The following is a 15,086-nucleotide window of genomic DNA, read 5'->3' as shown; positions in this document are numbered from 1 at the left end:
GATGGATTACTTGAAAACATCACTGTTACGTAACATAAACATGTATCTTTCAAAGTAACCCAGATGCGTCGAGTCCATGTCGTTTTCACACCATCGAATATGATCTGTATCAGGGGAGGGGACGCCCGTCCAAAATTCGGTACAAGTGTGCTTTTTACAGCTCAAAACACATTTTCCGTCACGGGGTGAGGAGTCTATATTTTTTTTGCAAAACTCGTAAGGCAAATCTCTGAACTTTCTACAAAATGATGGATGAAAGTGCTTGTTCAGGGTCAAAGGTTTTGCCAGAGGGAAACGGTCGTTGAGCGGTTTCATATTACCTGCTTTGTCTTGGCCCAAAAATCTACTTGAAACAAAAAATACTGGGTGGAGGAGGGGTGTAAAACAGTGGTAATTATGCGTGTATACTTCCTATGGTGATCTACGTCAACTAATAGACGATCCTCATCAATGCTTCCCGCACCCCATGTGGCAGCCATCAGTATTGCCAACACAGTCTAGTGGCGAGTCGATGCAAGAATTCCTTAAATCGGAGAGCGGGATAATCCTACCGCTACCTATGGCTCCCTCATCGAATAGAAAATATTATGGCTTTGCCGAGAGTTCACGTGCCATGATCCGAGTTGGTCGGCAAGAAGGATGTAGGTCCTCTCTCAATTTGACAATCTAGGCGGAGGCACTGGTTTATTCTTAAGCGGCCATGATAATGTCACCAAACGGTCAAATGCGATCACTGAACTAAACTCTCCTGTAGACGGAGAGACAGACAGTCCAGCTTATTGTAGAACTTTATATTCATTTTAATTTATTTTCGTCTGATGGACAGAAATATTAAGAAACAGACCCGTGAACACGATTATAAATTGTATTTTTGATACTGAATCATTCTACAAGGTATATGCAAAAACACAGAGAACTACAATGGTGTTGAGTGAGCATGTGGCTGAATAAAACTATCGAACGTAAACAACAGAAGCGGTGATAGCACTGAGCGAAAACCTTCGTGTGATTAGTTCATTGAGAAAAGTCACATGACGAACACAATACAACTTAATTTTAGTTTTTAATAAAGTCGTCAATAGTATGGTCTGTTAGAGAGGTCAAAAAATTCCAGGCTGTCCCATCCCCACTACCTTGCCCTGTCATTACTGTCGTTTTACGACTTATCCGGACACCAAACTTGCTAATTACCCAGCAACTTCGCTGATGATATTGAGACTTTGATCGGTAATTACCGAAGCACTTCGGTAATCACCTCAAACTTGATACTTGATCTGGCTGCATGAGTGCTCCATGGGGTACACAATGTGTATACAAAGTCACTGATAAGTATCATACTAGTGCCATAAACTAATTTGTTACCAGGGGTTGGCATTCCACTGAACAGCATTCCTCAGTAAAACCAACATATGTACATGTGTGCTGTTCATCCGTGTAACATGTAAACTCAACTACGGAGAGGTTAGGAGAGTATAATGGGTCGTTAGAGTTTGGTAAATTAGTTTTCAGAGCAGAAAAACTATCAGTAACGTTAAAACAAGCTGACATTGGAATTCCTGTTACACCATTGTGAGGAAAATCCTACATTATCCAGTTTATTTATAATCCTATGACCATCCGTCTCCATCACCTAAATAGAATAGTCCCACACCACGCATCCACCATTGGTTTTCCTCCTCTAAAACCTACAGTTTCATTTGTTTGAAGCAATTATCCTTTCATCTGTGAAGAGTTTTTACCAGTGACTATTACAATACTGAGTACACTGAGTTGCAGGCAATGCAGATGCCACTTCACTTTTCACACTGTGCTGTTGATCGGCAAAGTACAAGACCTCTTTGTTTCACTTTTTTTTATTTCAAGATATGATTCATGTGAAAATTTTACCAAATGTCACTGATGGGATGGTGTTTTCAATTTCATTTGATGCAGGGATATGAAATACTGTGTTAGTTTAGCTCGGAATCGTTGCTGAGTTTTGCTGCCTTTTGGTAATGGTTGTCTATCAGCATAAATGTGATCGAGGAATGCCAGTTCATGGAGATAGAGAGATTGAAAATCTTTTCTGTATTCTAACTTCCTTTACGATTTCTTCAGGTGTAAGTCGATTTCGGAAAGTGATTGAAAGTTTGAGTGGTGTTCAATAATTGTGCCTAAATCAGTACAAATTGAGCAGAAAAAGTATTTAAGTAGGACTGTTCAATCAGATATGATGTACATTGAAGTTACAGAAATCTCTTTTAGTGCAGTTGCAAGTTGTATTTGTCCTGTGCCATTTTCATCACTTTGTTCAGCAATTTTCTGTATGGTACACTGTTGAAAACTTTGAGTGCAAACTCATGTCTCAAATTGGTTTATGCTATCACTGTATGCACTGAGATGTCGGCATCTGTGTTTACACTTTGCCACCCATGGAGTTACTGCAGCCAGATCAAGTATCAAGTTTGAGGTGAATTACCAAAGTGCTTTGGTAATTACTGATCAAAGTCTCAATATCATCAGCGAAGTTGCTGGGTAATTAGCAAGTTTGGTGTCCGGATAAGTCGTAAAACCACAGTAAACCTATTCCGAACCCCGTAAGTTAGTTCTTTTTGTCGAGCATAATTACTCCTCCGTCAAGAGTTCTCGACCATTCTTGTCAAGTCACATGATAAAGTTTGTTGTGGATGGCTGAAGTATGCTATTGGGAGTTGAAGAACTCAGCTAATGACGGAGAAAAGAAAAAGGAAACAAATTTTACATTTGTCCTTTCACAGACTGTCAATATCGAACTTATGGACAAAATTCAGGTCTTTTTAACAGTACTGACCTTGCACTTGTGGTTTGGCTAACGTCAGCCACGGCATGCTGCAAACCTATCGTTTCACTATGATGGTAAAAGGTATGGTAGGACAATCCTATTTAGACTTTCCATGACAAACTGTCTATAAGACAGAAAATATGTACTTGTATTCAGACCATCATGCTCTGAGAGTCACTTAAAAAAAATGAAAACATGCATGCGGAGATCACATTTATTACTATGAATATTTTGTACCCTGAAACAAAGCTTTTTGACTGGGTTGATATTTTTAAATATCGACTTCTTTGTGCTTTATGAAAAAAAGCATGACCTCCAAGTTGAAAAAAAAAAACCATGGGTTTTCGGCCGAACCCTGAACATAAATAGCTTAACACTCCCAAAACTCGACTTTCAGCTCAGTTATCCATAAATTTTCGAAATTGACATCCACCTGGTGGAAGGACACAATAAACATAAAAATGAACAACATCCAACAAAATATATATTTGTACGACATTGGAAAATTCAAATTATACTAAAGGAAGCTAATTTTTCGACAGGTGTGACCAGGGACAAGGATAAAGATACCCCTTTGGAAAATGTATTTAAACAAAAATCTTCTACGATAGCATGATGTCATCGGAGGAAATCAGTTGCCATGGAAACATGTAAAAAGGTAACAGTAGGGAATCGGCAACCCACCAACACCTGCTAGTAAAAGGTTTCCCTAAAAATTTAAAATTCTGACTTGATGGGATATATTTTACCAAGGGATGAGACAATCAGCGAGACAATCTCAATATTGATTTGTTGATTATTGGTAACGTCATGATACAAACATTTAAAAGCATTCAGCCATTGAAAGGAAAGTCTTTGTTTGCCGTCCTTGTAATTTTTAAAAACCTGCCAGCCAGAAAGAAAAAAACAAACGCAGACAAAAGTGTATTAACTTAGCCTATTTTTATTTATTTCTTTTTAAAAATATAATATTTTTATTTTTAATAGTTTTAACATTGTGTTTGTTTTCTTAATTTTCCCTGAAAACCTACCAGCACGCGGACGGCAAGCAAAGAATTTTATTTAAGCGCCTGAGAGTGTAGATTGCATCAACTTCCTTTTGTCTTTTTTCAAGTATTTTGTTCTTATTTGTTACGTCACTTTCTGCCATCAAACATAATGCTATTGTGATAAATTGTCGAAATTAATCACACCATGGAATTTTTTAACAAGAACTTACAATATTGAAAGTTGCACCGTATATTCAATACCACTTTTGGTCGGGATATTGAAGCAAGATGCTTGCCGATACACCGCAGAAATAGACGACTGGGGTTAACCTGACTGAGGTGTGTAGGTGGAACTACTAGACTAAGCTTTACTGCTTCTGATTTAAGGAAATATTCACCTCGAAAGTGAAAGACTTAAACTTTTGCTCAAACTTTCCTCAAGAAATCTTTCAATCATTCTCTTTCAAAATCAAGAATAAAAATAAGGGGTCACCGTGCAAATTTTGGTACTAGAGAAACAAATAATCCAAGATTTACCGATATTAGAAATTCAAAATGGCCGCCATCCTGTGTTAACTCTATGGCGAAAAATAAAATTTTTCGAATTTCAAAAAAACTAAGCCGGTAAAAAGTTTTCTTTCACCAAGAGCTTTAAAATGAACCCCCACATGTGGTATATCAGAACAGAATTGTAAAAGTTTGAGAGTCCGAATGTCTGTCCCGAGGTGCATTCAAACGATCAGTAGTTTCTGTTCTTGGAAAGAGATAGGCCTATAGACAAATTAACAATTCCATAATTTTTGTCACTGCCGTAGGCACAGAGTGCAGCTTTTTCCTCCTCAGTTTTTGCCTACAAATTAAGAATAATTCTACTCGATGACTGTCAAAATGCTTCATTACTGTACATTTGTTTGCTTTCAATTTCTCTTCTCCCATGCACAGCAAGCAGCCCGGGCCAAGGCCCCGACAGTAAAATAAACCAATTCGTTAATGTAGCAGATTAGTATGTAAAATAACGGTGATATTTTTACTGTCGACCTGTGCATGTACTATTTTGGTTCCTCTGTGAAGAATCCATGGTTGTAAAGAGCGACAGATGTACCGAGCGATGTCCTTTATATGGTCGTTTGTAAATTGTCACCCGAACGTTTTATGTCGGCAGTTGCATGGCGTCGGACCGAACTTGAACACTGAACATGTCAAAATAAAGCTCACTTCTCCCGGTCAGTAAAAACTTAATCGAAGATTTTAATCATGCATATGATTCCTTGCGCAATTTAACTAATATTAAATACTTCTGAACAGTAAACTCTTTCATATCAAAATTTCGTAATGTAGCCGAGTCAACAAAGTTGATGTCGAGCGGAGGAATACATACGCAAAGACGGTTTGTGCTATAGATCACGGCAGTGTATCTAACATGCGGCCAGTTCGTTGTCTGAATTCTAAATTAAACCAGACTAAGAATGACTGTACAAAGCGTTTATCAGTGTACCAATTACCCCAACCACGAATGATAATTAATTTTTTCGCACAATTAAAACATTTTCGCCATGTTTTATGATCAAATCTGTAGCAAGCTCTGTCAAATTTTCATAACCATCATTATTTTAAAATAATTGTTCATATAGATGATCCCTTTTTAAATAAGGCGCGCCGCAAACATGTTGTCCTGTATAATTATGTTGTTCAGCCTGGACATGGAAAATTTCTATTCTCGACTTCATCGACTTTGCATCATGCAAGCCGCTCCAAAAAAGGAAAAAGGAAAAAAGAACACTTTACAAGACAAGATTTTGCTAGAACATGTCTTCCAAGTATATAGACTGAGAACCCTTTTGGAATTTACGAAAACGTGATCACCGATACAGGAATTGACAGATGCAAATAAACACAGCTGACAACTTAAGATACATGCCTTTCTACAGGGCCATCGATACCGTGAGGGGCAGGATAGTCTCAGGCCAAAAAGAATAGGAGATTGACATATTTCAAGGTTTTTATTCATCTAGACAAATAACCGCTAAATTACAATGTGAGTTAATAGTATGACTGTCGATTTTAATACCTTGTTGTACTGTGACTATACATCACTATATCTATTACAGCGACCGAGAAATTTGTTTGCGACGATTTAGGCATGCGCAGACTACTGGTACGCGTATTTCACAGAACTACGATGACCTCGGCCTGAAGGACTTATCACCTCGTCATTTTCACAATACACAGACTGATAACAGCTGGCCCAAATTAAACTCCTAACAACAATGTAAAAGTAATAACAGCATCTCACTAAGTTACCCTCTATTATTATTTTACCTTTCCTGACATGAACACAATCGGTAACAGTGTGCTTACAAAATATTCTCAAAGTAACATCAAAACCAACAAAGAGAAAATAACAACAATAAAATTGGCGAAGAATGAGTCTTATTTTGGAGGATCGACATAGTTAATATTTTCAATTTTGCTGATAACACTAGTACTACACTAAAAGACTCAGTCTGTATGATTAATGATGCTAACATATAAACTACACTTAAACACTAGAGTTCTTAAATTTGGATTATCTTCTGTACTCGATGACATTGCATCGCAACCTGTTGCATGGTGGCGCTGTTTAGGTCTGTTTCTTCTCTTGTCCCTCCTTTTCTGTGACCTCACCACTGTCTGGACCAATCAGAGCCAACAGAATGTCTCTGTAGTATCCAGACGTGTCATCCTGTAAAGATGATCAAAATACCTGTATATAATATTGATATATGAAAAGAAATATTAAAAGCATAGATTGGTATACCAATCGCGTAGCTTTTGTTATCTACTGATTATCGACTCCAAGTTCTCTTTATATTGAAATATTACGGTTTTCAGATTACAAGCTTTTCAGCGAACCAAATGCTAAAAAATCGGGGACCGGGGAATACTAATATAAGTATTCATCTTTAAAATTTAAAAGAATGTCAATTTTTAGACAGCTTTAAGACATCTCTCATTAATCCCAAGCAATGCACTTACTGGTTTCGTTTAATGACCAAGCCGATCGAGAGTATAGCGTGCGAGAAACAAAACTATAAGCGACAAAGCAACAAAAAAACCAACAAACACAATCAAGTAAATAAGAAAGCAAGCAAACAAAGCAACAAAAAATGAGAAGAAAGCAGTCACAGAATAAATCATCGTCGAAAGTTTGCTGAAAGAGTATTTCTGCTAGAGTTCGCACATATAGATGAAGAGCTACTGGTTACGCGGATAATGGCGTGGTTACCTTTGTCCACGTACGGGAAATCTGTTAAAAATCATCGTCGCTACACTTACTGGATTACTAGGCTTGAGAAAGACCTATTAGAGAAGAGAAGAATTGAAACTTACGGCGACCCAACTGGCCAAAGACTCTTTGTATTCTTTGAAAAAACTCTCTTTGATTCTTGGCAACTCGTATTCATGGGTCTTGATGATTATGTGAGTCAGAATGGCCTCGTTTGTACCAAATCCCTGTGAACGAATAATAGATTGAGTTTGTTAATATGATTTCTTATCGACCACTGCATATTGGTACGAATAATGAATTGAGTATGGAAATATATAATTTCTTATCGACCACTGCATATTGGTACAAATAATGGATTGAGTATTGTAATCTGATTTCTTATTGACCTCTTCAACTACAAATACACTTCCAGTCGAATGATTTCACCAAAGATCACGCTGCGGTAGCTTGAATTCACGGCACCGAAACTGGTAGCGTTGGGCACCATACTAAATATGAAGGGTGGACAATTTGATCTTTGGAGGGGTTTACTATGACGTTATGCAATTTTCACGCAATGCAAAATTCGACAGATTGTTACAGATTTTGCACAGCATTATATCATTTCCAACCCCCTCCCAAGTTTATACATGTGGCATCTAGTGCAAGAAAGGAGGTGCAAAGTTCTATGCAAATGAGAACAAGTGTAGCGAAGCTAAATAAACGCTACAAGTGAAAGTTTAATGCGTGTTCATTTCCTCCCGACCTCGATGTGATGTTTTACAAAATAAGCACTACTGTAGGTTTCTTTTGTTCTGAGGTTGAGTTGTTCCTTGAAATTGCCGCTTCTACTCTGATGCCACTTTGGAAATTTTGCCTTGAAATTGAGCCAAATATACACTTTCGCATAGCGATCATTTTAGAGTGCTTTTAGGGCTATACTTATGTTCATATTTTTACAGTTGTTTTTTTCTTCTGGGGGCATTTGGAAATGCTGGATTTGTTACGTCAACACTGCCTGTATATGCAATGCCTCTATTTAGTTTGTAAAATCTAGACTCCAAGTCGTCCGTAACAATATATCTAGTGAGAGGGTTTGTTGGTTCGTAAAAAATAAAAAAAAAATCGATCGCCGCCTCTGTAGCTTTGCTAGAAAAATACGAGGAACGATAATGTTTTTCTCTGGCCTGAAGTTACTTTTTCTTTCCATTTCGTGACTATCCCCGCCAAAATTCCCATGAGCAATCCCTACAGTTCACTGCACTCCGCATGCAATTAGCCTTGGGGACAGATAGTCAGACTCTAAAATTCCTATAATAATTCTTTTGTGATCTACCACTTGTTGGGGGAGGGGGGTCATTTTAAAGCTCCTGGAGAAAGAAAGACTTTTCACCATTTTAGTTTTGAATTTCAAATATCGCAAAATATTGGGTAATTTGTTTGGCTAGTTCTAAACTTTGCACGGTGGCCCCTATTTTATTATTGATTTGGTAAGAGAATGGTTGAAATTTTCATTCAGGAATGAAGTTTGAGCAAAATTTTAAGTATTTCACTTTCGAGGCGCATACTACCTTAAGGTCAGTCACTCGTCTGTGTATATATGCCGCAGAGGCTCTTCACTGAGAAAATTAACATAAATCCTAAGATAAATTATGGCAGTTGTCGGGGATTAGTAAAATAAACCTCAATTCATTACAACTGAAGTTTAATAGTCGTTCAATACCTTAAACAGAAAACAATTAAACAGTAATTGTTACCTTCATTGATTTGTAGAGATTGTAGGCGTAGTACTTGTACTTGTCCGTAACAAACAGAGCTTAGGGTAGAGGGGAGAACTAGTTAAACATGGTAGGTTCTTATCTCATTACATGCAACTCTTAGAACGCTAAAAGCAGTTATTTTGTCTTGGCAAACTGCTCCTTTGGGTAGCAATGTGGTCTATGTGCACTTCATGAGTGTAACATTTGAACACTTTGGCAATGATATTGTCTTCTTTTAATCACAGTCATCGACTTGCGAATGCATCCTGGTTACGGGAAATCGTTCAGAATGTAGAGGATGAAAATTTAGACCGATATTAAGAGAGACTAGAAGAAATTAGCTTTCATTCTGGATTGCGATCCCGATCTTAAGTCAAGTTCGGGTCAACACAACCCTAAACGGAGAAATGACAAAACACGCACACACACGCGCGCGCACATATAAGCTTACCAAGCGTCAGAGCCAAGATAAAGAAAGAATTCTCAGCCAACTTCGTAACGTATGTCGTGCCTCAAACAAACCATGTCGTAAACTTTGTGCCCCTTTACGGCAACAGTTTGGCGCTACCCGATTTTTTGCGTAGGTCCGCGGAGCGGGAAATCATGCTCTGGCTCGCGAGAATGCCAACAAACGGTTACCATGCTTCCTACTCTACACTCAATTCAAAATGTGTATCAGTCTGACACACACAGACGGCGATTATCGAACTCACCGATAGCTTTCATCGCTTTCGCCATACTCTCGGACAGATCTGAATCGATGACCTCCAAGATATCACGTTTTGATAGCTCCGTATACTCGAAAAAGGTTAACTTCAATTGAGTATGGCTGCGTTTGACCATAATGTCGAAGAAATCAGATTCGTCTGCTCCAAGTTTTACTTTTCCGTCACCATACAGTTTCTTCGAACAAACAAACAAACAAGCGAACGCGTTAATAAATAAATAAATAAATAAAAACAAACAAACAAACAAGAAAATAATAAACAATATATGAGTAATCGATACATAGATATGTAGGTAGATTGATGAACTGACGGTTTGGTTGATGAATAGACAGTTAAATAAAAAGAAAGATAGATAGGTAGACATATAGATAGACAGTAGATAGCCGCTGGTAGTAGATGCATCACTAGGTCTACATAGATAGTACGATAGTACATAAGTACATACATGCATGCATGCATAAAAAAATAAATCTAAGAGATTTATTTAGAGATAAAATAAATTGGTGTTTTACCGCGAAAGTGTCCTTATTTTATCTATATATTGGTTGATTTTTGCCCTTTGAGAGATTGATTAGTTTTTGCAGTAAATTCATAAAGGGTTTCGCTTAATTATATTCGTCGATTGAAGAATACAAAAATTACCCTTTTAAGTTCACATCTCTATCTCTGCAACAGAAGGTAATCATAATGTTGGTAACAGATAATGTTCAACATTTTGACAACCTCGTATTGTCAAAGAAGAGGATAAGAAATATATTGACCATCTAAATTGCAAAACACCTGATCAAATGATAAACTCTGCCATAAGCATGGGTTTCATAGCAAACTTTAATATACACATCAATCTATATCTGTTTGCGAGGTTAAGCTGCTCTATTTCATGTGTTTCTCACAATTGCATCGGCTTTAGCAGCCTCGAAATCCAACTCCTCTCTGTCTGCCCGACTTGCTTCAACAGCGCCATCAACACTTTCTGCAGATCGCCTTCTGTACCGTTCTTAACGTCTTCCTCTAAGTTTCGCTCGTACACTGCGAGATAAAAACAATTAATATCTGTTAGTAATATATCTTATGCCTTTCATGTTTTAACATAACTAAAGCTTGTTACTTTCACTTCTGTATTTTTCATTTCGAAAGGACAAAAATGACCGAAGATTAATTTCAGAACTTTATAATGACTTACGTTTGTTGTAGGCTTCTGTCATTGCCACGATTTCCTCAGTGCCACTGCTGCAAATGACGTCGATCAACGCATTTTCATCGATAGAGGGCGCCTGTAGAATCGACAAAACAGATAAATGAATTAAGTGTATATATATACATATACATATATATATATATATATATATATATATATATATATATATATATATATATATATGTATATATGAAACATGAAAACAACAACAACAAAGATGATAATAGACGGTGGGAAATAATTTACTTTTCTCTGTCTGTCTGTCTGTCTGTCTGTCTGTCTGTCTGTATGTATGTATGTATGTATGTATGTATGTATGTATGTATGTATGTATGTATGTATGTATGATGGCGGTGTCTGCCACTGAACACTTATTGCACCAACTCACTTTTATGACTTTTTGAAGAAGAACAGTCGTCGATACTTCACTCACAGGAACAGGCACACGTAAAAAAAAAAGCTTACATATTGGAATAGGTACAAAATTACCACCAGTTTATTTTCCTAATTGCGACACTGTAAAATATCAATTTTGAAGCTATTTTGACTTGCTTCACAATATGATGTTGAAATATTATATTGTTTAGAAATGGGCATGCCGGCTAGAATTTTCGATGCTTTCTCTGCGTCGCCTAGGCCTTGGTCCCAGGTGACCATAAAAATGGAAAGATAACCTACATTGGAGAGAGCAAATCTGGCGCATTCAGCGTCAAAGTCAGGCTGACTTTTCAACAATCCAATACAGGCCTTCTGGTAATCGCCAAGGTGGAATTTGTCACCAGCAATAGCATCAACCAGATTCTGAAAGAAAAAATGTCGGCGAGTTTCAAAAGGGTGGTCTAAAGTCATATACGTGCACCATCATCTGGGTACGAAATTTCACTGAATGTGCAAAAGATGAAATAATGAATGAATGAACGAATTAATTAATTGGTGTATAAGTAAAATTTAATCAACCATATCAAACAAATAAACAGGCAATAAGCAGACAAATAAATAAATAAATAAATAAATATTTTAATCGCATACCTTTTCATACAGAATTTTATAGGTATATTTCAGTTCTGTCCTTTCTTCACTGTTAGCTGCTGTAAGGACGTCGATTAAGACTTGTTCTTCAGTTCCTGTCACGTGACGTCATGAAAAAGAACATTATTAGATAGGTCACTTTAGCCAATCTGGAGTGCATTTTCTCAACAAAGGTAAGTCAGAAGAAATGCTGGTAGTAAGGTTTATCAACTAAGTGTGTACTGTGTAATCTAGGGACTTTCTCTATGTATATAAACTAACTGTGTGCTGTGTAATCTTTAGGGACTCTCTCTCTCTCTCTCTCTCTCTCCCTCTCTCTCTCTCTCTCTCTCTCTCTCTCTCTGTATACATAATGGAGAGAGACAGATAGAGACAGACAGAGAGACAGAGACAGACAGAAAGACAGAGAGAGAGAATATATCTACATCCTGTAATTCAAATCCGTAGATTACATTCACGCCATCTTACAGATTTGAAAGGGTCAATAGCTGTAACTTTTTCCACTGTTTTCGTCCTCAATGTTACCAACAATTTCGTGTTCTACTCCCCAAATCTTATTGAGATACATAGTGTTCTGCTTGTCAACTCGGCCTGTACATGTGCAGACTGCATTGTTATTGTTGACGAGTGAATTCCGGTCCGGACTTTAATTCAAATGTAAGCAAGTTAAGTAGTGTAAGTTTCAACATGCTTTAGAGAGCACAATAAGAACTTGCAGTTGAGAAAGAAAACAAAATTATAGTGAAAAATTATCATCAACAGTCACACCAACTGGCCCATTAACTTTTCTGCTTAAAAAAAAATTACACTCATTTTTCCTACAGAGAAGAAGTCTAACGCAGCTAGTGAAAATCGACGGCACGGCACAAGTACAAGCTTTAAACTGGTTTTATGCACCTCGGGACAGATGTTGGGACTCCCGGACCTTTACAATACTATTTGGTCTACTATTTGGGGGGGGGGGGGGGGGTCCATCACAGGCTTATTTTTAGAAAATTTAAAAGTTCGGTTCACGGAGGGATGGCGGCCATATTTAATTTCAGATGTCAGTAAATTCTGGGTAATTTATTTCTTCGGTACTAAAATTTGCATGTTGACTCCTGAATTGCAATTTTGATTTATGAACTTTATATTTGAGTAAAAGTTTAAAATTTACACTGCCTCATGTATACTTACTTGTTCCTTCAATAGCATTGTGTAATCTTTCACTTGCTTCCTTGGCGTCAAATTTTGGTTTTACCTTTGCTGGCTGAAATAATCAATAGATAAAACGCTAAAGTTTAATACATCAACATTTCAACATCGTAGTGGCAATGATGGCGCTGTCTTTATTGGCTTAATGCTCATATTTTGTCCACCTCTCTGTATATAGTATAGCGTCAATGATCCGCCTGATTAAGATCAAGGGAGGGTTTGTGTTGAGATTGGCAGAGAAAGCTGAATTTTTAACTCTAATTTTTTTAAAAACTGTAAATTTGTTCTTTTTCGTACAGTGTGACAAATCAGAGTTTCTAATAGTCCTACCACGTCGAACCCTTGTCCTTAGACTTGTTCTTTACAATATGAATGAGACCCTTTTTTAGATTTACCTCGAGCATATTGTGCACAAAAGCATACATTAATCACTTTTTGTTGAATATTTAGGTTCGAAAAACGTTATTATGGGTACGTGAGGGCGTTGTTCACATAAAGTTACATCGAATACGATCACGTTAGTGCAACTTCTCTGTATTTTAGTGACTGAGATGTTCGGATCGTAATCGCCAGTTGCATGGGATGATCGGATGTTGGTTTAGAATTTTTTTGTCATTCGTCTGTGTTATGAAGACTGCTGATGCAAAACTATAGCCTTTGCCGAGTGCTTGAATGACGCTTTGAATTACATCGTACCACGCTGGATATACCATTTAAAAGTTTAGTAAAAATTTCTGATGAATTTGTGAAATACTGTAAGTTGCTCTCTGTTTCTCCGAAACGTCGATAGTAAATGTATTGGTGTAAGGTTGAATAGGTAACACAATGAATTTTGGACTTACAGCGGTTGTTGCCATAGTCGATAGACTGTAGACTTCTTAAATTCGAAAACCTAGGGGAATAACATGATATGTGTCAGTTAATGACTATTAAAGGAAAACTATTAATGCTGTCGAAATGTTGAAAGCCAAGAATATAGTGAAACATGTCATGAAAATGAAGCGTTAACTAGTAATTATGCATACCTTTTCCCGACCTGGGCTGTTCAAAGATGTTCAAATCGTCGAAACTATTTCACGGACACGGTCGCTATCCTTACTCGACAATGCACAAAGAACTTCTGTGAAGTTTCGGTACGTTACTTAAAGGACAGGTCTGTAGAGGACGCTTTATCATGGCGTGACATTATGCTAAATTTCATATGCATGAAAACTAGTTTTGTCTCACATACATGTAAGAGTGCATTGCCCTTTCGTTACAGGTCACGCTGTTTCAGGCCCGGGCTCATTCCTTTAACCCTTTGAGTGCTGTAATTTTTCCCATAAAAATTTGGGTGTAACATTTTCCCAATTTTTACTAATTTTCCTGTCATATTTTTGATAATTTTGGACCAAGTAGACATCACATTTCATTGGCTACAGTTTTTACCAAAATTTTGGTAAAAATCTGCAAAGAATTGACTGTGGTATATTTTATAAAGGCATCAAAAATTGACTTTGGCGCTCACAGGGTTAAAAACGTGGAGTAAAGGTGACACAGTCGGAAAGAACGAATGTGCCAATTTTCTTCAATAGAAATAATTTTACCTACACTCACAGGCCATCTGTGCATGAGGCAAGTGTTGACCCTAGAGAAATAAAAAAATTCCCGCTTACTTCCAATGAAAATGTCGGACAATCTAGCCTGTGCAGCCGTAATGCAATTTTTTGCGGAAAGACGAAAATAATTATATCCATGCAAAAGAATAAAGCGCACGATTATGTTGAATTTTGGCGGGAATTTAGGAGATGACTCCGTGTTAACTTAGGAAAGGCTTGAAAAATAACAACCATGATACTTTTCTTATTCTCCGATACACTGGTTTTCACCTGCAGTGACCCTATTTGTAGTCGTTGACCAAGTCAGACGAGCACATCTTAATTGTTCGTGAACAACGAGAAAACGCTTGCCCAGACATTTCATCTGTATCAACTTTAATTTGTTGTCAACACCATAGGTTACAATTACTAACACGAAAAATAAATCTCACATGCTCACCTGACAATCTACGCCCATCGAGGTTTATTGCCCGCTAAAGACAGATGTCTGGGCGATGCATCTGTTTAAGGTAGTTCGCGCCTCGAAAGTGAAAGACTTTAATT

At 37.3% G+C, this 15,086-nt stretch overlaps 2 protein-coding genes across 2 annotated transcripts; both read right to left on the bottom strand.

The window, feature by feature from the left end:
- Nucleotides 1-6,409: 6,409 nt before the first annotated feature.
- Nucleotides 6,410-9,639, bottom strand: LOC139122305 (annexin A13-like). Its single transcript, XM_070687702.1, has 4 exons — nucleotides 9,510-9,639; nucleotides 8,794-8,852; nucleotides 7,159-7,281; nucleotides 6,410-6,511 (listed from the first exon to the last, which is right to left on the bottom strand). The coding sequence occupies exons 1-4, from the start codon at nucleotides 9,637-9,639 to the stop codon at nucleotides 6,410-6,412; spliced, it is 414 nt and encodes a 137-aa protein (XP_070543803.1).
- Nucleotides 9,579-14,073, bottom strand: LOC139123004 (annexin A13-like). The gene is made up of 8 exons (XM_070688943.1): nucleotides 13,971-14,073; nucleotides 13,788-13,837; nucleotides 12,928-13,000; nucleotides 11,752-11,846; nucleotides 11,401-11,523; nucleotides 10,708-10,798; nucleotides 10,418-10,553; nucleotides 9,579-9,699 (listed from the first exon to the last, which is right to left on the bottom strand). Exons 2-8 carry the CDS (start codon nucleotides 13,800-13,802, stop codon nucleotides 9,675-9,677), a joined length of 558 nt encoding a protein of 185 aa, XP_070545044.1. The 5' UTR covers nucleotides 13,803-13,837; nucleotides 13,971-14,073; the 3' UTR covers nucleotides 9,579-9,674.
- Between the last annotated feature and the right edge of the window lie 1,013 nt (nucleotides 14,074-15,086).

Source organism: Ptychodera flava, chromosome 22 (assembly GCF_041260155.1).
Source record: "Ptychodera flava strain L36383 chromosome 22, AS_Pfla_20210202, whole genome shotgun sequence".
NCBI classification, from domain to species: domain Eukaryota; kingdom Metazoa; phylum Hemichordata; class Enteropneusta; family Ptychoderidae; genus Ptychodera; species Ptychodera flava.
Note: the sequence above shows the minus strand (reverse complement) of the source record. Positions and strands in the feature narration are given on the sequence as shown.